The sequence below is a fragment of the Camarhynchus parvulus genome, chromosome 5 (genome assembly GCF_901933205.1).
Source record: "Camarhynchus parvulus chromosome 5, STF_HiC, whole genome shotgun sequence".
Classification (NCBI taxonomy): Eukaryota; Metazoa; Chordata; class Aves; order Passeriformes; family Thraupidae; genus Camarhynchus; species Camarhynchus parvulus.
Window position 1 is genome coordinate 10,118,086 of NC_044575.1, and position 24,300 is coordinate 10,142,385.

The 24,300-nt window shown below is 38.1% G+C and overlaps 1 protein-coding gene across 7 annotated transcripts in view; it reads left to right on the forward strand.

Moving 5' to 3' along the window:
- SBF2 (SET binding factor 2) overlaps positions 1-24,300 on the forward strand; it is a 233,506-nt gene that overhangs the window by 144,124 nt on the left and 65,082 nt on the right. For all 7 annotated transcript variants that reach the window (XM_030949213.1, XM_030949215.1, XM_030949217.1 and 4 more), the window contains exons 15-17: positions 238-347; positions 1,821-1,970; positions 23,739-23,807. In XM_030949213.1, the coding sequence (XP_030805073.1) occupies positions 238-347; positions 1,821-1,970; positions 23,739-23,807 (329 nt within the window). The remainder of the gene's footprint in view (positions 1-237; positions 348-1,820; positions 1,971-23,738; positions 23,808-24,300) is intronic.

A 24,300-nucleotide genomic window follows, 5' to 3' on the forward strand; every position in this document is an offset into this window, starting at 1 on the left:
AAGAACAAACAGTTAAGAGAATCAGCTAATCCAGTTACAATTCAGAGCACTCTCCTTTTCAGATGGAATAGGAAAACCAGAGAGTTGGGATCTTGTGTTCCCATCTGCCTGCAAATGGTATTTGCCTAACAGAATAAAAGGGAGGACACAGTAATTATTTTTGTAAAGAAATTTGTGGTATTCTTTGTGGTTCTTGCAGACATTTCACAGATGTATATTCTTCTTTTTCTTTGTTAGTTTCCATAATGGAAAAAGGAAGCACAGTTTTCAACAGTGCTCAAAGGCTGGAAGTTGTTAGAAACTGCATCGCGTTCATTTTTGAAAACAAATTTCTGGAGACTGAAAAGGTAATAAAATGAAATTTTAATTCTCCCAAATTACTCTCTGTTCTGTTAATGAGCAAATGGAGACTGGCCTAATCACAAAGTACATTTTGAAGTCTTGCTACAAATGCTAAGGATTATTTTGACCATTTAAATGAATGAACTAAGCAATAAAAATCATCATCTAAATACAATATTGTGTGTAATATGAGGCTAATGGATTTGAAAGCCTGGTTTTAATCCTACATGGGTGAGTTGAAAACCCTTTTTGCAAAATTCATTACTGTTACAAGTAGCATTGTCCACATAACTTTTTTTTTTAAGAGGTGGATGTATATTGGTCTAGCAGCATTAATTAGAAGAAATGCAAACAAAAGGCACACATATGTGCTTTGGAAATTTTCAGTACAGTCAATTTTGCTGGTTTTAAAAGCCAGTAATTTGATAGAACTCAGAGATGAATATAAATATTTGGCATGTCTGCCTTCACTGAAATGTGCTAGTGAATTCTTATCGCTGACATTCTTATTTTCTCTTCACTGAGAAGTTGCCAGGTTTTGTAGATTCTGTCCATAGAGTTTTCTGTTATTGATTGTAGAACAATCACTCAAACTTACAATCAAATCTAATTCTACATCTGAAAATGATTGTAAAATTATTTTAAGAAATTTTTTGGCTTCTCAGGGAAGTATCACCTGTATATCTGTGATGCTGTGCAGATCAAGATAGAAAATGAGCTTTGCTTGATTTACAAGTTACGGTGTCAAAATGCACATGGGAAAAGTCCTAATCAAGTGTGTAACTCTTTAAAAGAGTTTTCATCCTAGCAGAGCACAGTAGTTTTTAACCTCATTCAACTTCCAGACACATGGGCAAGTTCAGTGGGTTTTTTGTCCCTCTACATGGTAAATTTTTCCTTAGCAAATTGGCTGCCTTTTCTTACTTACCTGTTACCTCCAGCCTAAAGGGCCACAGCTGATAGTCAGTGTTGTAGCATTTGCTGCATTTTGAAAACTTTGATGTAAACACTCTGGTGGCCCTGGTTTAGGATAAACTGCATGACAATCTAGTGGCCTTACTGCTATGAGAGCTATGCCACTCCTTAACCCATTTGTCATTCATTGCTTATCTCAAAATCTGCTGCTCAGCCTTGACAGGCAAACGCCAGTCCTGCCTGCCTGTATTGCTTTCATCCACAATAATCCATTTCTGATTTCACATCCATTCAATGCCTGTCCACATTAAAGGATTTCTATTTACAGATGTAGGTGAGAAATGCTGTTTAATGCATTTGGAAAAAAAAATGGGAGAAATTTAGTACTTGGTAGCTCAGGCTAAAATCACCCATTATGTGAAAGTTTGATAGTCAAACTAATGGATAATTTCCAGAGTTGTTCTTTACTGTCACTTGCAGTTTCTTAATAAAAAATGAATGCTGTTCAGTATGAGTAGTGGCACTGAATTGCATTTCCATCAGTGAGATGTTGCTCTCTGCAGACCCTGCCTGCAGCCCTGAGAGCCCTGAAGGGCAAAGCAGCTCGGCACTGCCTGACACAGGAGCTGGGCCAGCACGTCAAGGAGAACCGAGCCATCCTGGACCACCAGCAGTTCGACTACATTGTCAGAATGATGAACTGTGCTTTGCAGGTACAGTATGGCAGGGCTTTGGCCTTGGTTGTCTTTGTCTTCTTTAGGATTAGGATAAGCAAAATTGCTTAGAGGGTTGTGAAGAAGCAAAATAATTAAATTACTCGACCGCATCCTACAGTGATGTAGGAGATACTACTTGATGGTGGATTGAAGATATTGTGTTGTTGAAAGAGTAAAACACTCAGGTCTGTACAGATTGGCTTGATATGACAAGCAGAAAGAAAACTGTTCCCATTATTATTAATTTAGATACAATTTAGTTTTGATAGGTAGTGAAATGATTTAACTTAATGGCTTGAAGTGCTTTTTCTTAAATGAGTGGGTCTTGGCTTTTCCAGGTGAGTTTCAACCCAGAGTTCCTAAAATGTGTATCAACACTGGTCACTTAAAATTCCCAGAAGTTTGTCTTCCTTGTTTAAACAGAGTTTAAGAAAGCATACTTTCTGCTTCTGTGACTCGTGGTGGCAGTTCTGCTTGTCACAGTTTGTCAGAAACTCACTGCAAGTGTTTGCAGTTCATCTCCAAAGTTAATTCTACTGACAAATTATTATGTGTTGAATAAGCATCAACATATGGTGGCAGCTACCTATGAAAGTAAAATATGTGGGTGACTTCTTTTGACTTTCATTTCAATATTTGGTCTGTTTTACCTTCATTTGTTCTCAATTCATCATCTGAAATATTTTATAGACTTAAATGTTTTCTTACGTGTCTCTTGTCTGAGAATGTAGAGGTATTTTTATTAATTTGTAATGTGATCACATTTGGTTATAATTTTTCTTTTTTGACCCTGTCTAAGTTATTGTATCAAATTAGGGACTTGATGGAGGCCTTAGTATTTTAATCCCACTCTCCTCTAACCTAAAACCCACTGAAATTATTCTGCAACAATTTATAAGAGGTTGACCCACATTTTTTAAAAGGTGAGTGCTAAATGCCACTTTCACTGAAGTGTAGAAATAAATTAACATTGACTGAGCAAATGCTACCTGGGCTCACCATCAAATGCAGGTTTTGCTGTCTGTTGCATTTCTTGTTTGTTCACAGTAAGATATTTTTGTACAGTTGTGAAAGAAGTTCATCTTTGAGCATTGGTCTTAAAAGCAAAACTACTGCAGTCAGCATATGGAAACTGAAGTTGACTGGCTAAAATTACACAGCACCTAGAATCTGCTTTTTGACACAGTTCTTCACCTTTTCCAAGCCCTAAATTTAGCCTTAGAGTTGGAAGAAAAATTAAATTTATCTGTGAAACTCTATTTCTCTGTCCAAAATCATGACTAATGGAATATTGCACCTGCTGTATATTCCAGAGTTAGAAATTTTCTTTCAATCCAGAAAGCAGGATTGTCTGGAGAAGTCACGGATTTTGCTTCTACTTTTTCAATCATTCCTTGGTTAAAAAAACATCCAGATGTTTTAGACAATAGGAACAAAATTCAAATCCCCTTTATTTCTGTGTCTTAGAACAATGATAGCAGAAGAAAATGAAATTTGCTTTTCTGAGAAATAGTGACATCACCTTTTAATAAAATCATTAAAGCCAATTTTGCTCTGGAAGAAAAGCTTTTTTCCCATCTCAGTGATTTGAAGGCCCAAGAAGGAGCTCAAGGTCAAGGAAATGAATGTGACTAAAGAGTTACTGAAATTAAAATAGGCTTGTTTTTCTTCAATAAAAATTAGGCTTATTTTTCTTCAATAAAACTAGCAAATATAACTCAAATCATGCAGGGGAAAGAGATCAAATAAGGAGGCACAGTTTGTATACCTCCCTCCCCCCACCAACAGTATTTTCATATCTTTGAAAATATGAAATGAGAGTTTTCATTTCTCAGAAGTAGGCATGGCCAACATGAAAACATCTGAACTCCTGACACTAGGCAGTGAGTTGGAAGCAAGTATTTTTAACATCTACTTTTATGACATATGAAGTTATTTATTAAGATAAAAACATGATTTATAATTTGTCTGTGCACTTTGCTCAAGTGTGTTATTTGAAACAATGTGTAAATTGTGACATTTTGGAGCTTCCCTGTATCAATTCAAGAAAAAAGAAAAAAGAAGTTAAATAAGTTTGCCCTTGTTGCAGTGGGATGCAGCAAGTCAGCATTTAGCTGTAGACACATGAATTCTGTTAGCTGCAGGTCATAGTACCAAGTAATTTAAGCAATGTCTGTTAAAAGACACAAAAATCTAATTTAAGAAATGTGGTCTTAACTGGAGATGTAGTGAAGCTTTAGGGAAATACCACATTAATTATTGATGGGTTTTTGGGGCAGAGTTAGGTTGCAGTAGGGCTTTCAGACCTCACTGAGCTACTGGAATTGTAGAAATTTACTCAGTTTTACCACCAGAATTTTCTGTTAATGATATTGTGCATTCCCATTGGCTTCTGCAAGATGCAAACTGAAATCCTGCTGAGGCTGGAGCATGGAGAGGAGGGAAGGGAATGCCCTGGCAGGGTGGCAGAGCCCTGGCTCCCTGCTGGACACACTGGGTGAGTGGGGACCTGTGTGCAGCCAGCTCCAGCCCCATGGCTTGCCCTGGGACACTCCAGTCTCACCTGCTCATCCAGCTGGGAAATCTGATGCTCTCCAACCACCAAACCTCTGCTGATGAGAGGGGGAATTGTTGCAAACTCAGCAAGTCAACATTTTGCTGTAGACTCGTGAATTCTGTTAGCTGCAGGTCGTAGAACCAAGTAATTTAAGCAGTGTCTGTTAAAAGACACAGAAAAATGAACAGGTTGGCCATTTCTAGGAAGTCTTTTGGATTGAATTCTTTGTCTTACTGTGAAGTGCCAGGTGTTACAAAATGAGGAAGATTGCACTCTGCAAGTCTAATGCAGAGCCCTCCATTGCTTGTCAAGATTTTTCTGATTGTCTAGTGGCAGGTTTTTTCATTTAGTAGAAACTATTCTCTTTTTTTACTGGAGTCCCCAAAAGTAAAGGTCAGATGCTTTTTCAGAGCTTCTGTATACTCATTTTGTGCATGAAGAGCAGTATGTTAACAAAATGCTTGTGATAATCCCACCATGTATATTTTTGCTGGTCTCGTCTATCTGGCTTGAGAAGAGATTAAGGAACTGGAATAAATTCCTCCTACTATTGCTTCAAGTGGATAGCTATTTGATTTTAATGAACAATTCCATAGGCTGTATTTCCCCAAGGATCTGATCTAGCCATTTTGCAGCTGGGAAGAAGTGAGGGTGGTATTTTACCCATTTCTCTAGAGATGGCAAAACTTGGATTTGCCACATCTCTGGTGGTTGTCAGCTTGAGTTCTCTCAGCCCAAGAGGAGCATTGTTTTAAACTGTTGTACTTTCAGCTGGTAACAGGTAGAACCTGCAGATTTTAATAGGCTTATGATTTGTGGAATAGTGCTTTGGAGTTTCATGTTAATCTGCCTTCTTTAGCACCTGTGGTAGACTTCACCGGAGGCCTTATAAACAAAGTTAAGGTGAAGTATGATGCAGCAGGTCAGTATTCAAGTGTTAAACATGCTCTTCTGTGTCTGAGAAGTATTGGCAATTACTGCTGCTGGAATAGAAATGAGAGAAGTATTTCTGATAGATTTTAATAGTAGGAAGATCAAAATTACATGGAGATTGTAGTAGTCATGGATTAAAGCAGATACCTTCTGATGAGGGCACTTAAATCTCCAGTCACTTTATTTTATCTCTGCTAGGAGTTGTCATTGACCACTTGCTGAAAACTTCGTCATGACCTGAGTAAGACTTTTTCCCCTGAAAAATCATGTACTGTGGCAAACATTTAAATCAGCCTGTCTTACAAGAGTGATTATTACCTTTGATAGAGGAGCAGGAGCGTTATGTTCTGTTCCATATGCTGTATGACTAAACTGCTGTTAAAAAACACCTGCAGTGTTGTGAAAGCTTAATATTGATTGGCAATTCAGTTTATTCAAACAGATACTACTGCAGATAAAAATGTGAAATTATAGCTCTAAACACTATTTCAGTCAGACTTGTTTTCCTCTGCTGTGATTACCTCAGAAAAATTTGCAGTTCCACATAAATTGCTATTTCAAACATTTTTCTTTGTTTTAATTTTATATAATAATATTTGCTGACATCTCAGTAATAAATACTTAACTTTTTTTTGCAATTAAAAAGCCCTTTTTTTAGCAGGGATACACTTCTATGTAATTATGTTTCCAACAACACATTTCACTTTTAATACTTGTTCAGAATTTGTGGCGGAAGCCATCTCAAGGCTCTATTTGCATATTTCTCCTTTTATTTATTGCAGTCATAACTTGTCCAAAATTTCATTTGTCTCTCTAACTTTCCTCTGGCAGCAGCAAGTGAACACTGTATTTTGAAATGTAGTTGCACTTAATTTTGTAAATTAAATGGTAGTAAAAGCAAGAAGAGACCTGAATACTCTGTGGGGATGGTATTTGATAACCTGTAATGATTTTCATATTAAAAAGACATTCAAAGCAATTTGCATAAAATATTTAGGAGTAGGAACTAGTCTTCCTAAGTCAATTTATTTCTAGGGAAAGGTTCTCTTCAGATAATGCAGGACACCTTTGTTGGATAGTTGAAACAATGAAACTTTTTGTTTCAAAGGAAGAGCTCCAGGATGCTGCAGTACAACACTGCCTCTCTAAGATGTTGGTCAGTAATATTGCCTAACTGCATATTAATGCTTTTGTTTGGCAAATGTGAGTCAAATTGGAAAACACATCTGCCCCAGACATCTGGATTCTCAATCTAAGTGTGGTTCAAGTGGAAAAATTCTGGATAAAACTGATAAATACGTAAATACTCAAAATTCTGGTCTTAAGCTGCGGGGAAGGAGTGAGGTCTTCTTGTGATGTGATTTAATCTGACAGTTACACAGTCACCAGTGCTGGTTTGGGACCTGCTCCAGTGTCACATCTGTGTCAGTAAACATGTGTTGTACCACTGTAACTGAGAGAGTATCTTTAATAGTCAACTAATTAGTCATTGTTTTAGTGCTTTAGGTAGTTTCTGGTAGATCACTGAGGCTTTCCATAGTGGTAATAACCAGGTGTTTGTCTTTCAAATGGATTATACTGAATGTTCTAGAAGTATGCTTGTACTGTACAGTGTGAAACACAACTTCGTACCAACCAGGACAAAATTAAAAATGTAACCTCTGTTAGGTTACAACAAAGGCACATCTGGGCCATCACCTGTTCTCCAACATTGGCCAGAAGCAGATGGGAGATAATACTGATTTATTTTGCCTCTAGAACTTTGCTTGTGATTCTTCTGTGTCACTTCAGTGTAATAAGGGCCTCTCTGTCACACTTGCTATGCAGTCTGAAGTGAAGGAAACTTTGATTATCAAAATTAAAAACAGTGGCATTCTATAAGTAATAGTAAATTTATTTTTCTAAGGCAAGTGACTTTTGTATTGCATTTTGCCACCAGATAAAGTTTAAAAACCTATCAGTCAGTTCTCAGAATTCAGAGGTTTGCAAATAATGTCCAATAACAAGAAAGATTTTATTATTCCTGAGAGAAAATCAGCTCGGTGTGTGTGTCATATGATTCAAATTCTTGGCAATATGAAGGTTACATGAGATAGCATTTCTCATATTTTATGTTGAAAACTATGTTATTAAACATCTTTATTTTGGAGGGTTACAGTAGATTTCTCCCCTTTTGGATTTTTATTTCGTGACCTGTCTTTTGTTACTCAGTTTGACTTGCATTCCTGGAAGCAGAGTCTCAGAATTCATGTTTGAAAAACAGCACTATTTAAAAATATTTAGAGGTATTTTAAAGCATAGAAGGTCAGACATGAAGAGAAATCATGAGAGTTCAACAGGTCCACATTTAATTCTACTAATTCATCAGTTATTACCAGTTTGAACTTTCTCATCATGTTAGATGTAGTAATGGTATTGTTTGAGTTGGGAAAAAAAGGAGATTCCAGTGTTTAAGGCTTGGGCTTCAAGCTTCCAGATTTAATTCTGTGTTGTGCTGAGCATGGTTTTGGTATGGTTTTTTGGTTCATATCATATGGTTTAGAGAAACCATGTATCAGAGGATACATGATTTCCAAAAAGTTGAAATAACAGCATTATCATCTTGTTGACTTTTTAGTGGTCCACCTATAAAATTCTGGACTTAGTAAAATAAGTTGCTATTCTTGAATCTTTCTGATAATGTCTTTTTCCCAAGAGGTTGCACAGTGCCAGAATATCATTGTACTGACATTGAACTGATAGTGCTCACATAATTTCTCTAAAAAAACAAATGGAAATACACTGTAAAAGATTGTGTTGTTGATTAGTTTTCATTTTTCCTTCCTTTGCTCTGAGGAACATTCTGTTTGTTATACTCATCATAGGGTGGCTGCAGAGTCCTGGGAGATTGCAGTCTAGGGTGTCTCTTTGTCAAACCCAGAAAGCAGAGTTACTTCCTTTGCAGGGCTGCCTGTATCTGTGTCTTGGAGTGTGTGAGTGTGTGTGTGAGTGTGTGTGTGTGTGTGTGTGTGTGTGTGTGTGTGTGTGTGTGTGTGCTGCTGTCATGGCACTGCTTCCCTACCCCTGCTGGAGGGCCAGTCAGTGTTCCCTACACTGCAGGTGCCAAGGGAGGTGACCCCTTTGGCATGGCAGCAACCATTCCTTGGGCCAGGACTCTCCCTGTGTAGGTGACAGTGTCCAGGTAATTCCTTGTGGCATCCTTGGGGACATTAGTGTGTGCAGTGGTGTCCCCAGCGAGGTGTCTGGCTGGTTCTGCATGTGTGCCCATGCCCCAGGGGGGTTGTCTCCAGCTCTGTCAAACTGCCTCTGTGGTTTTAGCAAGGATGGGCTTTTATGACCAGGCAGCAGAAAACCATGGCTGCTTTTCACACTGGGGCTGTGCCAGCAGTGCTGTTCAGGAATGAGCTCGTGTGTGGCAGGGAAATTCCTAAATTGCTCTTTTCCTGCAGATTTCCAAGCCCCTGCTTCTGTTAATCTTGACTTCTGCATGGACCTGCCCTCCATGACTATTGCACAAGACTGTTACTTAAGGAGAGGAAAAGAGAGGGATTAGCAGAAATGAGAGTCCCATGGCATGCTGTCCATTCCTGCATCTGCCTTCAACTTCCCTCCCTTCCCTCCTGGCTTCTGCCCACAACATGTGGTGTTCACACACTTCCTCCTGCCCTCAATGTGTGCACATCATGTGCACACACATGTGCACAGGCATGCCAGAGCAGGGCCAGCCTTGGTTTAAGGGTCTTTGCTTAATATTGTATAAAAATATCAAATGATAGGGAGGTGTTGGTTTTAATACAAGAACAAGCAGAACTGCACATGAGCAGTGGCCCCAGCAGCTGTTCTGTCTGGTTGCAGCTTCGGGGCTCACAGGGGAATTTCTCTGAGCAGGATGAGGGTGGTACAAACCCATCCATCCCAGCTGGGTCTCTGTGCTATTGGGCAGCTGGAGCAGGCTTTACTCAGGCTTTACTCTTCATGGATGTCTCCTTGTTGCTGGCCTTGTGTTCAACCCTCTCACATTTGCTGCTGGTGTAGGATGTGCTCCCCTGTGTTCGCTCACACACAGGTACCTCACTGAAACCATGGAGCTCCTTGGAGTGTTGGCATGGTAAGCTCTGGCTGCTCTGAAGTGATCATTACTGTTAATTGTGGCCTTGTGGTTGCCAAGTGTTCCTAATAACTCCATGTTCTGAATATTTTTGGTCGTCGTGATGAAAAGCAGACATGTGTTTGTGCTCTGCTCACTGCTGTAAATAAAACAAGTCTGGCTTAGGAATTGTGTTGTGCTGCTGTGCAGTTGCTCTCCAGCCTGGCTGGGAAAGAGGTGAACTGATGAAAGGTGGTAAAAAACAAACCAAAACAAAATCTTTCATGTTGGAAAGAAGAGGCACTTTGCTGATATAACAAGCTATGTGAAATCAGTGACTTCTGTTTTTACAGGTTTTATATCTCTAAAAATGAGGAAGTAACACGTGGAATTTTGGTTTTATCTAAGATGTTAGGTATGTTTATAAAGTCTATTTCAGTACAGGTCCATCATTCCCTATAGAAATGTGTATAAAACACTGTTAATTATGTAGCATGCACTTCATCTGCTCTGAGTGCCATTCAGTGTGTACAGCAAGTGGCAGAATATTGCATGGTATTGATTTGCTGTACCCATGCAGTGACTGTACCACATGTGCACAGTCTATTTTTAGGAGAAGGAATTCCTGTGTATTGTGGTGTCTGCTCTTCCTTCCCCTGCCCTTCACCCTTCAAGTACCTGGTAAGCCCAGGTAGAGAAGCTGCAGTGAGACATTTCTGCAAGGTGTGCTGCCTTGGCCACCAGGAGAAACATGCCAGGTGGACAACTGCTTTGTTGTTTCTATAGGGAATTTTATGAAGCTTCTGTTTCTAAGTGTTTGATTTTACAGGAATTTGCATAAAAATTCTTAATGGGTGGCTGTAAGAGCCTCATTATTTTTCACATGCAGTCATTTCTGAAGCAGACAGAAGATGGAATATCCAAAGCCTTCTAATCATTTGGCTGCTGTCCTGTTTGCATAACCTTTGGTTTAAACAATTGAGATCTCAGCAGCTTGCATTCAAAAACTGAAGTGTGGTGCTGAGATAAATACCATAAAACACAGGCCAGTTCTGGGGTTTGTCAGTATTTTGTGTAAACTTTGACAAATGCATTAATATGACAAACAAACAGTAGTGAACTGTGTGACATTTTAGAATGATTTCTAAGGAAAAAAGCATAAGGATCGATTTCTTTACAGTAAAAGACCTACCTCTGTTGTTACATTAAAAGTGTGTGCCATTCTAAAACAAGAGCACAAAATAAAGGTGTAAACAAAAGAGAATTTGACAATCTGCAGATGTTGTAAAAAATTCTTGCAGCTGTTCACATTCTTTTTCAATATTACAGCCCAGAATTATGACTTAAATTAATTGGCTTTTAGGATTCATGGAAAATGCCATGTAAACATGCTTTAATGAGGATTATTTTTAGTAATTCCCTCCCTGTACTCAGTCACGGGGGCAGGCTTTGGTATCTAGTGATCCAACAAAGTATTTGAAACTACTTTACCTAATGTCTATAGATAAAACAAACAAACAAATCCCACAGCCCCCTTTCCCCACCTCTCCCCTAATTCTTGAACTCTGAAGTCCAAAACTCCATTTGGGAGCTAAGAATTGGAATTGGATGTTTAACAGTCTAAAGTCCCACAATGTTTGTACATAAACAAATTGATTTGATTTTCTATACAGATTATTTGGCTTTTGAGGACAAAACCAGCTTCTTTTGATTAAATTAAGTCCTTTAGTCAGTTGAACACCTTGTAAAATCTTTACTTGGAATGTTAATTGTTAAACATCACTTTAGAGAACACAAATCCTTTGTTATACGTAAGTAAATTCCATACAATTGGCATGTAATATTCTCTATCTCTTTCAAGTATATGGAACGAAATATCTTTCTAGATCTTACTCTAACTGTAGTAGTAGTAATAATAATAATAATAATAATAATAATAATAATAATAATAACTGTATTGTTAGTAACAATAATAACTGTAGTAATAATATTAATGATACACTTAAAATCAACTTGGATTATGAGGGTGCTATGATTTTCAGCACTTCTTCTTTAGAAACTTCATATTTTTCTTTGTCTGCATTATAATACACTGTTAGTAATACTCTAATTTCCAAATTCAAGATACAACCTGCACATGAAAACAGTAGGCATCAGAACTGCTTAATTTAAAATCAGTCCAGCAAATCATAATTAATTATTCCAACCAGTTTAATGGTAAGAGATTTTCATCAAAATCAGGTATGTAGCACCTCTGGTGTTGTTAAAGCAGTGGTGAATTTTGGCTGCATCATCACAGTCACGTCTTGTTGCACAAATGGGCTCCAGCAGATGACACAGCAGCATCATGCTGATGCACCCAGCTCTCATTCATTTAGAAAATGCATTGTTTTAGTTTCTGTGCATAAGAGAAGATGTGAAGAAGGAAGAAGGGTGGTAAGTAAGAGGATTTGAAATTTTTAGTAAGCTGTTGACTAGCAGCACCTGGCAGGATGTCTCACAGGACTGAACCAAAAGCTACACTCCTAAATGTCCTTGAAAAACAGGAAAGAACAAGATCTAAAACTTTAGCAGCATGAGGAACTTGGACAAGAAGTGGCCATCAACACAAGTGTGGTACTGAAAGAGAAGGTGAGGGGTACTGTGGGATTCATGTCAGCTGTGGTAGTGAAGGTCTTCCTGAAAGCTTGAGAGTTTCTTTGCTACTTAGAACTGCAGGTAAGATAAAAGGAACAAGAAGATGGTCAAATGCATCAGGATATCTATTCATATTTCTTGTTAGGAGGAGACACAGATAAGAAATACTTATCATTTGAGTCATCACATTTATTGTACATGGCTGATAGTTCTTGCTGATACAGTGTTTCATTCAGTATGTGCACTAAATAATGCCACGCTGTCCAGAAATTATCTGTTGATCTTCAGAATTGTGTTCTGCACTCATTGGTGATTTGCTTGTGTGCTCTCTGGAACTGGAGTCATGCTGGTTTTGGGATGCCAAAGCCATTGCTAATGCTTGAATTTCTCAGTTTTTGTTTTCACTACCCATTCTTTTTTATCCAGCCATTGCAATCTGGCTCACCCTTCTGAAAGCTCTAAATATGAATTGTGAGGAAAGAATTTCAAACACTATGATTATAGTTTGGACTTAGAACTTCACCAGTATTTCACTGTACCCCAAGGTACAGAAGTTTTTATTAAACTTCTCCTTGCCATGTACTGTGATTACATAGCAGAACTACCCTTTCTGCATTTTTTCTTGAAATGTCAATGAAATAAGAACAAAACAGGTGTTTGGAGCAAAACCTTCTGGAAGGAAGATCAGATAGCCTAGGAGAAGATTTGTCAGGGTTTTAAAATGGATTAGCTGGCAATCCAAAATCTGGCAAAGAAGACTTTATCTGTGGCTAGTTAGCTGGATGTTACTACTAGCAGTGGTTTAGATGGCTGTGGAACAGAAAGGGATTGTACCAAGATTTCCTAGAATTTGTACCAAAGAAATAATTTTGCTGGAAGGCAGTGCTAGTACACTTCTGCCTCTTTGGTCCCACAGCAAGCTCAAGGATGTCTTCTTTTCTCTGGTTGTGTTTGCCCTGCCAAACAGTTTTTACAGAGAACAGGATTTTTTTTAAGGACATCCAAACATGCCTCTTCAGCTGGATGACCAACTAGTATGTTTTGGGAGTTTACTTTTTCACTTCTGTTACCAAAGTTGGAGGAATTACCTCCTGGAATTCTAACCTTCTTCTTTCCTTCTTAAGCCATTAAAAAATCCCAGAGAAAAGTATCAATTCAGCAAGCTTTAAGACTGAGGGATTCTGAGGGTAGTTCTATAATTGCCAGTTCAAAATTGGTTTACTCTTTCTCCATTATCTTTATCGCTTAGAAAAGATGCTTCATGCTTGTTTTCACTTGGATTCTTAGAAAATCAAACATTTCGTTAATTATCAAGAAATTAATTTTTAATAAATGTTTCATAATCAACAGTTCTCACATCTTCTCCCACATCGAACCACCAAAAAATGTAAGATTTGAAATAAAATCTGTGTATGAAAGAGGTGGCTGCTGTCAATGCACTGAAAAGTACAGTCAGAAAGTTTAAAATACTTAGCATTAAGTTAAATGAAAATATTGTCTTTTCTATGTTTTCCTTTTTCATAGTTTAAATATTTGTATTAGAATATATTTTCCATTGACAGGTGCTGTCTTGGAGGGAGCGCTTTACTAAATCAAGCAGGCTTGAAATCTCAGAATCTCTTGGGCTTTTCAGGCTTTGTAGCAACATTCTTCCTTGATCACACAGATTGGATGTGTTAATCAAGGTGGACACTGCTCTACAACATGCTACTTAATCATGCAGAACATATGTCTTTCAGTTTCCCAAATTTGCTTCAAGTATTCTTTTCTATGAACTGTTTATCCTTGAAATGACTTTATCGCTGGAATTCCTTTTCTCCAGAAAAATGGGATATTTCCGATGACTGCTCTAGTAACATGATTTTTTCATGATGTGCAATGTGCCTAATTCTAGGTTGGTTTTTGGATTAAGCAATTTCTACAACAGCTTCCATTAACGTTGCTAGAACTGCACTGCTCTTTGAAACACAACTGAAGATTTGCATTCCAGCCTATTAAGGAGCAGAGAGGTCTGGCAGTGGAGTTGGCAGGAGGGATTTTAGGTTCTGTCAAGTTCACCAGCACAGCTTACACAGTGCGTCATCCATGCCTGAGCGTGGAAAAGCCCTCGCTGGCTGGATTCGAGATTCAGAACCTTTTAATCACAATTTCCTCAGAAAAACCCACAAAACGCCACTTGTCATCCTTGAAATTCTGCAGCCATTGCAGGTCATCCCAGAAATATCCTCTTCCAGCAGCTGACATTTGTTTCATGGATCCAGAAATGGGGCTGCACCAACAGAGCTGATCCAAGAAAACTTCTTCCAGGAGCAGCTGGTCAGTGTCGGTCCTGTTGTCCTTTGGTGCAGCTGTGCACAGAACATCTAGTGCCCCTGCCAAAAGTGGAGGAGAGCTTTTCAGTAATATCAAGGTTGGTTTAAAAGGCCCAAAGCTGTCCTGCAGCATGATGTCAAATACGTGTTGAAGAGACCCCACTGTGGGCAGTTGGTGGAAAATGCCTCTGCCAGGGGCAGTGCTACAGCCAGGCAAACGTGGGCTTGGGTTCACCTGCCAGAACCCTGTGGATGCACTGGACATAGATGTAGATACATAAAATTGGCATCAGCTTTCTTGCCAATAATTTCTGTCTCTGGTGGTTGAACACGCTCTTTTCTCTTTATATATTTATTTAGGATTTTTGAGATTCTTTCAGTTGTGCTCTCTCTTGATAGTCTCTTGATTCAGGTCCATAAACTTCCTAATTATTTTGTTCTTTTGCCTCTGCTATAACTCTTGGTGAGACTAATGTTTTAGGATTTTTGACTTGGTTTGACATGTACAGCACAGCACATGGCTCCTGGTGCTGTCCCTGTGTAGTTCATGTTTCCACATGGAGTTACCCAGTCCCTTGTACAGAACTTTCTCTTTGGGAGGCTCAGTCTGTGTCTGCCAGGCTGTGATGCCAGTCAGCAGCAGCCCTCCAGCATATTTACCACTCTCTCAGATTTGATATCAGTCAGCAATGTGATGAGGGTGCATTTCATGCCATTTTCCATGTTGTTAATGAAAACATTCACCACAGTATCAAGCCCTGAAAACAGGATTCAGAACCACCTGCCTGCTAAACCTTGAGCCTGACAGTGCAGTCAGCTTTCCTCCAGACTTTCTCTCCCAGCTTGTCCCCAAGGGTACCAAAGGAGCCTGCAAAAGACAGGCTGCTCTTTCCTCAGATACAGAGCTCGGTATTTCATTGAAGAAAATGATCCTGTTTTCCTTGGTCGGTTGGTTTTTTGTGTTCTGAGTCACTTTTGTGTTCTTCCTGTGTCTGGAAATGCTCTCTCTGAGGACTTGCTCCCTACTGTCCAGCCTGTAGCTCCCCCAAACCTATTCCTTGCCTTCTTTAAATTCTTGTTAAAGGTTTTATTTCTGGTTCCCCAGGAAATCAGTTGGCAAAAGACTGAGTCTCCCAAGGGGAGAACCTTGAGGATTAGAAGTTCTCTTTCCTATGATGTCATTGAGGATTCTTAGCATAAATAAAAAAATTATTTTGCTATCACGTGCTATTCAGTGGAAAATTTTCAGTGAGCTCTACTTCCAAGTTACATTTCATCAGACACTGTTCAGTTTCTCCATGGTGAACCAGACCCAAAATCTTTTGGTAGCTGCTCTGAACTGAGTGTCGGCTCATTGCATGACAGAAGATGGATGTAAAATTCCATTTTTATCCAAATGTTTTTCTTCTAAAGTGAAAAACTGATTTTTCAGTGAATCACTTTACCATATATACCCATATAAATCTGATTAATTTTTTTTTAGGAGTTCATTCCTGTTAAGTTGTAAAAATTGTATAGAATGTGCTCTGATGATGTGATGCATTATTATTAAAAGTATGTGAAATTCGAAAATCACATGAAACTTAGGAAAGAACAGTAAAATTAAGTTAAGCAAGGTGAATGTGTTTGTACATATTTGAAAGTTTCTGAAAGTACATATATTTGAAAGTTTTTGCTTTAAAATTTAGGAGAGGAGATGCTGCTGGGAATAAGGATGTGTCCTGTGTACATGTGAACTGATTTGGCAATATGTCACTGGACTATACTGTAATATGGCATCTATTTTAATAGTTGTTTTAATGTCTTAAGCATTTCCCTGGTCCCTAACTCAATTAAACAGGCTGGCTGTACAGCAGTTTACAGAGTATCCTATGTTAATGTTTTGCAGTGGCTGCAGAAGTGTTTTGGTCCGCCAGGGCTCCAGGAGCACACTGCAGTTCCTAGATATATTATCAATTAATCACCCCCTCCAACTGAGCAGTTAATGGATATTGATCACTTTTTTATCATGAATTGCAATGTATTCTATCATTTGAGTGTTGTTTGTCAAAACTTTTTACAAACTGCTGTGCAGGACCTTGTATCACAGCTGGTGTAGTTTAAGGTTTGGACAGAGTCACTGTGAATGAAGCCCTGCTGTGAAATAAAAGTCAAAAGGCATCTTGGCATCCCAACCATTTCCTTGGGAGAAGATTACAGCCTGAGTATGTTGAACTTTATTGCCATGGGCCTCATGACAGTATTCAGAAACATGCATGGCATTTCTGTTAAAGAAACTCAGATGTGCTGAGACGCGAGGGATGGCATTCTTGTTTTTATCAGTATCTTGCAAAAAAGTTACATGTTTTTAGGCTTCTAGGGTACAGAAAAATACAGTGACAAATGTGTAATTTATGCACATAAAGATTGAGGTTCCTGATCTCCTAGATGCAGTTTGTAATGAGGAGGAGGAAATGACTAACCTCAAGCCTAGACGGAAATGTGTTTATTGAGAAAGCGTGGGGGTTGGGGGGGCTTGACAGCTCTTCTTTGAGTGAAATGTTGTTTCTTGTTTTCACTTGCTGTGAGATCAGGAGTAGGATGGGGCTGCACCGAGAAAATCTGTTGCATTTGCTAGCTTGTGAATGTGAGGAGTAAAGCAAAAGGAAACTTAAAAATCAATGAACATTATGTGCTTGTGTAATTGCATCTGGGCTGCCTTGATTGAATCCTGTTCCTTATACCACTGTGCTTCAAGGGCAGGCAAACTTACGATGATTCAGGGCCAGGTGAAGACAAACATGAAGTTCCTCAGGAAGTAAAATATCTCTAAAATAAAACTGGATCTCCTGCCTGGAATGACAGCTCTACAATATCTTGCATCCTGTTGCTGGCAGGATAGGTTCCTTAATTCAATGGTCATTGCAAATGCTTTTGATCAGGCAGAAAGACCAAAAAGTCAAAACAAATCAGTGAGGATTCTCCTGGGCTGGGTGCTGTTCCTTTGTCTTCTGCACTGGCATCACTCTGTGATGGCCATAGAGGGTGAGCAAATTGTTACATGTGGCAGAATTCAGAGCGCGAGTCAAGTCTGTGATCTGGACTTTGTGTTCAATTATTGCTGGCAGCCCAGGTAGCAGTATGAGAAGCTGCTCATCAAAAGCCCAGAGATCTGATCAGTGTTAAACTTGGAAACCACAGACAATAAGAGTGTCCTTGTCTTGGTTTTATTAACTGTGAATCCCTGCACTAGTGTTTAGGCAGAACAAAAAATTAAATTAAAAGCTGTGTTAATGAGCGACGCATAAAACGTACTAGGGTCATGTATGAAGGAAGAGTTGGTCTTTGCAGATTAATACTTCTGAAAAGCTCTTTACATTCTTATCAAGACAAGAAGTTTTAAAAATAATGAGAATTTTGTAGGGCAGTATCTCCCAAATTTTGAGTTTGTTCTTACAGTTCTGTCAGAAGATAAGGCAGCAGCTATTCAGCTCTGTGGACTTTCTCAGTGTGTCTACTTTTCATCCTGTTTCTCAGGTCCCAGAAGAGTTCCACTTAATAAAATTGTAGCTGCTTCAATAAGGTTTGATATCACCTTTGTCAACCAAAAAAAAAGAAAAATTTGATCCCACTGCAAAACAGAGCAGCAGCTGGCATTGATGGTGACTTCACTAGACAAAGCTCTATATGAATATTAGCAAGAAAGTAAATGCACATGAATTTCACTGAAAAAAGCAATTTTGCTTATGATTCTAATAATAAGATTTAAACTTTCTTGTGAAGGTAATTATGAGATGCTAGTAAAGGTAATATAAGTGATTATTGTCATATTGGCATTTATTTCAACAAACTCTGTAATTTTAATCATGGCTTTATCTGTGAAGTTAAAACTTGTAAGTTAAATACTTTTAAAAGTTATTTTGGAAATTCCAAGTTGGACTGTGCTTTTTAAATACAGCATATAATTATATTAGCTATAATCAGATATTGTTAAATTGGCAGTTTATTTACTTACATTTTTAATTCTGCAAAGATTGAATGTAAAAGACATTGATGGTAACATCAGTTTACATAGAAGAGGATTTCTTTGATCAAAAGTCATTTGTAATACTTCAATTGCATTAATTAAATGAAGAAGATGAATTAGAAGATGAATTTGTAGGTGAATGAGTAAGATCTATGCAGCTTATCTAATAAAAATGAAAAATAACCTCATTAATATTAAGGCATGATTATGAGTAACACTGCAGTTCTACTTGATGAGTCTCTATTCCTTTTAGCAAACAAAACATTTTTTCTGAGCTGGGCTGTTGAATTCTCTTAGTGCTGTAGACAAAAGTAGTACCCTGTGCATTAGGATTGACAGTTCACATTTCCAAAATATAAACTGCATCAATAATAAAAATTCTGTGATTTAGTAAAACCCTGCCCACATAATACAGCTGTAAGAATAGGGATTAAAACCTGACACCAGTGAAGTAATCTGTTGAATTTGTAACTAATGTTTCACCTGTAATTTGTAGCTGATGTTCTGCACACGTGCTGACTTAACAGTTATTGGTTTAGTGCTTTAAAAACACATCTGACCCTAAAGTTTCTGTTTTTTGAGGTTTTTTTCTGGATTCATTTTGAGCTTAGTCCTGCAGGGTGATGAATGCTCTTTGTATGCCTGAAAATTGACTTCAGTTATTCTCAGGAGGGGGACAGTGCAGTGTTGAGCAGCGTTTTTAACAGAGCACGCACGCATCCTCCTGTGCTGCCAAAAAGGTATGGATCAAGTGCTGCCATGTTCAGCTTTTTAGTTTGGATGCATTCACTGCATGCTACAGTGATTTCATGTGATAGTCGGGCCTGTGGGGAATTCCATGTATTTGTGGTGTTCCTGAAAGTAAGGCAAAATTGGATCCCAAGTTTTTGGCATACTCGGATTTCTGCAGATTATTAAAAATGTGGGGTCTGTTTAAAAAGCTTAGTGCCTAAAGCAGAGTGGGTTTTAATGCAGGAAGATAGTGTATCAGGTAGCAGTTAATGAGAGAGACTATCAAGATGAATTTAAGAAGAAAATTCCACCTTAAATGTTATCTAGATGTTCCATACATGTCTTCTAGATTTTTGTCATGTGACTAAGGGAAAGCAGAAATCCCTGAGCGTAAGTTGTTGTTTAATGCAGGAAGAGAGGTCATTTTTCTGCACTGTCACTGTGCTTCACTGGCTTGGGCTTGCTCTTGTGGGATATCAGAGGGGGCTTAGCAGCCTTCTTGAGCCTGCATGTCCAGGAGCAGATCAGGGGAAGATCTTTTCCTGGGTGACTTTTCCCAGCTGTTCATCACCAGGACTGCACTGCAGAGGGCATCTCAGCTTCGTGATGCTGTGCAGTTCCTGATGGTGTAAATTTATTGTTATTAAAAAATTCCGGGGGGGGAACAACCCCGGGGGACACGGCCGGCCCCAAGTCCGGACTGATGCTGTACAGTTCCTGATGCTGTACAGTTCCTGATGGTGCACAGTTCCTGATGCTGTACAGTTCCTGATGGTGCACAGTTCCTGATGGTGCACAGTTCCTGATGCTGTACAGTTCCTGATGCTGTACAGTTCCTGATGCTGTACAGTTCCTGATGGTGCACAGTTCCTGATGCTGTACAGTTCATGATGGTGTACAATTCCTGATGCTGTACAGTTCCTGATGGTGTACAATTCCTGATGGTGTACAGTTCCTGATGGTGTGCAGTTCATGGTAGTGTACAATTCCTGATGATGTACAATACCTTGTTTTCCAAGCAAACATTCCAGGCAGTACCTGTTCTGAAGTCGAGTGAGGAGCAGAGTTGACTCTCTCCTCCAGCACCAGAAGCCTAAGCCACCTACCAGATTCCAAAAGCTCCCCCATATCAGTCCCATGTGTCCAGCCAAGCAGCCAAAATCTGTAACTTCCAAGCTCTCAGCTCTGCAATCTAATGGCAATATGGAGCCACCAAAGTTTTGCTGCATATTTAAACTGACTGGAGTATAAAAGTAATTCACATGCATTGTCAAAGTAAGTGATGTAAGGAAAAACATTCTGCTTTTATTATTCACTTGTCAATTCAGTGTAGCAAAGCTATTTTAAGTGTACATGAATTTCTGTAACCCTTCCAATCTGCTACAGAGTTCAGCAACTGTCTGGATATAGGATCAGTATGGCCAGAACAATGTGCCAGGTTTTCACTCAATTAGGCATGCATTCAAAGCAGTACTCTGCATATGTCATGGTGGAAGTCTGTATTTCACCGTCAAAGGTCGTTGTTTTTTTGGTGATTAATTTGCTGAAAATAATTTTTGTTCCCCAGATGTGTTTCAGCTTCATTTTGTGCAAATTAGGTGTAAAAGCTTTGATTATTTTATGGTATTTGATTTTTGTCTACTTTTCTAGCAGCAGTAGGAATATTTTTCACAATTGGTAAAGACATTATGTATAAGGCAGCTGGATTGCATTGTTTCAGGGGTCTAAATTAATTGCCTACAACACATATATGACATTTCCAGTACTTTGGCTTGTCTGTAAAATTGAGAAGCTGAGATTTCAGTGCAACATCTCTTTTAACTATGGCGTTCTGTCTTGCAGCTACAGTGCAAGTAAACAATTAATTAGTTCCACTCATTTTGAAACAACAGTGTTGCAGTTTATTCCTAACTGAGATAATTTTGTATTCCTTGTCATATACAGGAGAAGAAAAAAAAAAAAGAGATAATACGTCCACACTACAAGTCCATGTACTGCTGACATGGAATATGTGGAGAATTTCATACTTGAAGGAAGGAATGGAAAAATAATCTAATGTGTTGTTTATATGGTGATGATATATATCTTTGAGGCATATGTTAGCTCTTGGAGTATTGAATGCTCTCTAGGTGAAGATACATTGCTCAGTTTTTATAAAGATATTTTTATGTATATTTTGGATAAAAGCCCGAACTCTTTCAAATAATTTGAGCTAAAGGATTAAGTAGGTAACCTGAAATTGAGGATGGATTATTTTATACCTGGTTATAAATAATCATGTACAGAAATAAGATATGTATTTCTTTGAAAGCTGTTGCGCATTTCTAAAGATTGGAAAGTCAGAATTTTAAGTGGGAAGCATTCTTGTTAAGTGAAAAAGTACTAAGAATATTTATCATATATTGAACTAAAAATATGTATGCTAACTTCCAAATGGGGATTAAGGATGTGGATAACAATAGGGAATAATGCAGAAATGGAAAATTGAAAGCAGCTGAGGCTGTGTCCTTTAGCCTTGTGCTCTGAGATCTTACAAACTAATTTGGGTTTGCTATATACATGTTGCAATACCAAGAGGCATCATTGAAACATTTATTGAGTTTTTCGGTGTCCATTTTTGTTAGTTTTCCTCTACCAGGTTGGAAGTGTGTTATGAAGTGTGAGCACTTGCCAAACTCGTGTTGTCCATGCACAGTGAGCATTTGTGCAGAGTTAGACACATTGGAACCCTCAGTAACTCTGTGCAGAAATAAACCTTCACAACTGTGAACTTGTTGTGTCCCTTTTCAGAATTTATGTGTAAGCAGTTTTCCAAATGCTGCTGTATTTAACTATAGTGGACATTGCTGCTCCATTTAGGTGAGCTTGATTAAAGCAATAGAAGATGAAGGATTTGTTATTGAGAAATCACAAAGGTTGAAATAGACTTTAAAAATAAGAGAAGCAGAATAGTCTTGTGATGGGTTTTTTTGCTCTGTTGTTTTAAACCTGCAATCCACAGTCACTCTGCAGCCGTTTAAAACAAAGAATGAGATGGATACAAATAGCATCCTAATAATCCATAACATTGTTGGTTTTGTAAAGCAGATTTCATATTTCTGCTATCACAATTGGCTGGTGCTAGATTTTTGCTAGTTGCTCTGTTTTAGATAACTCTGATATGTTGAAGTCATAAATGTAAAGTCTGGCAGAGGAACACTTGAGATATTTCAATTTTGTCATTTGTTACAGTTAACAGTTGTTACAGTTAACAGGAGTGGTTTGAGTTGCAGGGTGCCCACTGTAACAATGATGTTAAAAAATTTAAAATTAATTGTTCAACTGGAAATGTTGGTTGTCCACTGATCATCCAGGGGCACAATGGTGATACATTTGTCAACTGTATGAGTATGTGCATTATTGTGTTCTTTAGTGGTGGCAAAAAGAGCTGCTGAAAAAACACCTGATCACTTTTTTAAAAAGTATCGTTTTTAACACTTGTTGGGTATTTTTTGTTCTTTTTTTATGGTCATAAAAATTCGAGTAGTTTGTTTTTTAAATATCAAGTTACATTCCAATTCTGCTTTCTTTTAAAAGACTTCCGTAATAAAATCACAACTTTCATCAGCACAATTACTAGTTGATTTATTTTGGCATACCCTTCTCTGCCTAGAGACACATGAATGACACACTTGACTGTTGAATGCGGCATTCAGAGACTTGAAGAGAATGGGTTTTCATCTTCTTTTAAAGTTAACCTTGTGCCAAACTTTTGTAGAGGCTGTGGTGGTGATTGTTTCAAATTGCATAAATGTCACTTCCTTCGCATAGACATTTTGAAAGGGCATTCTTTGGTCATCACATCACTTCCATTTTAGTCAGGTTTGCTCTTGACCCAAATGGAAGCAAACTACCTTTTTATTGTTTCCTAAATGAGGAAAACTTTCCTTATTATGTATAAACTGTTTCAGTGTATTTGTATTTCAGACATATAAATGAGAAATTGGCTAATAAATTTCTAAAGTGGGAAGAATCACAGCAATACCTGTCTAGGAGAAATCATGAGGAGATAGATAGATAGATAGATAGATAGATAGATAGATAGATAGATAGATAGATAGATAGATCGATAGATAGATAGATAGATAGATAGATAGATAGATAGATAGATAGATAGATAGATAGATAGATGGATGGATGGATGGATGGATGGATGGATGGATGGATGGATGGATGGATGGATGGATGGATGGATGGATAGATGGATGGATGGATGGATAGATAGATAGATAGATAGATAGATAGATAGATAGATAGATAGATAGATAGATAGATGGATGTGTATATGTGTGTGTGTGTATATATATATACACTCATAAATATGTGTTATTTTTACGTGATATCGAATTATTAAAGATTCCATTGTATGTCAGGAGGATGCCAGAGGGACTCCATAAGGCAGAAATGAATTTGCAGTGCATGCAATGGTTGTGCTTATTTTCTTCTTTGTTCTTTCTTGCAGGATTGTTCATCTTCAGAAGAATACAGCATTGCTGCAGCATTACTGCCCCTGACAACTGCCTTCTATAGGGTGAGTTTCTATTACAACCACTGCTATCTTGTATTTTTTTTTACATCACATACATTGTTAAAAGGGAGAAAGAGATGACAGGAGATACATGAAAGACAGGAAGAAGATTTATTCTAAAATTTATTAATGTTAATGGAAATAATCAAATGAACTGGTATGGACATTACTCCAGAAGGACACTTATTGATGTTGGGTCATTATGATTATGAGGCATACCCCCAGAACTAAATGCAGGCTATAGGATGGGTTAGAGAATTATCACTGAATTATATTTAGTCACTAAAATAATAGAAAAGAATAATTTCTGATGTTACTACGTAAAAACTATTTATTGCAGTACTACTGTGTTTAATTTGGCAGGTTAAACATGCACTGGCCAATATAATACAATGGTCACTGTAGTACAGTTGGCCAATAAGGTACTTGGCCAAAAGTACAAGTGAAGTTTTCAGTCTGTGTAGTTGTTAATTTTGGAGGATATTGTGACTGGGTT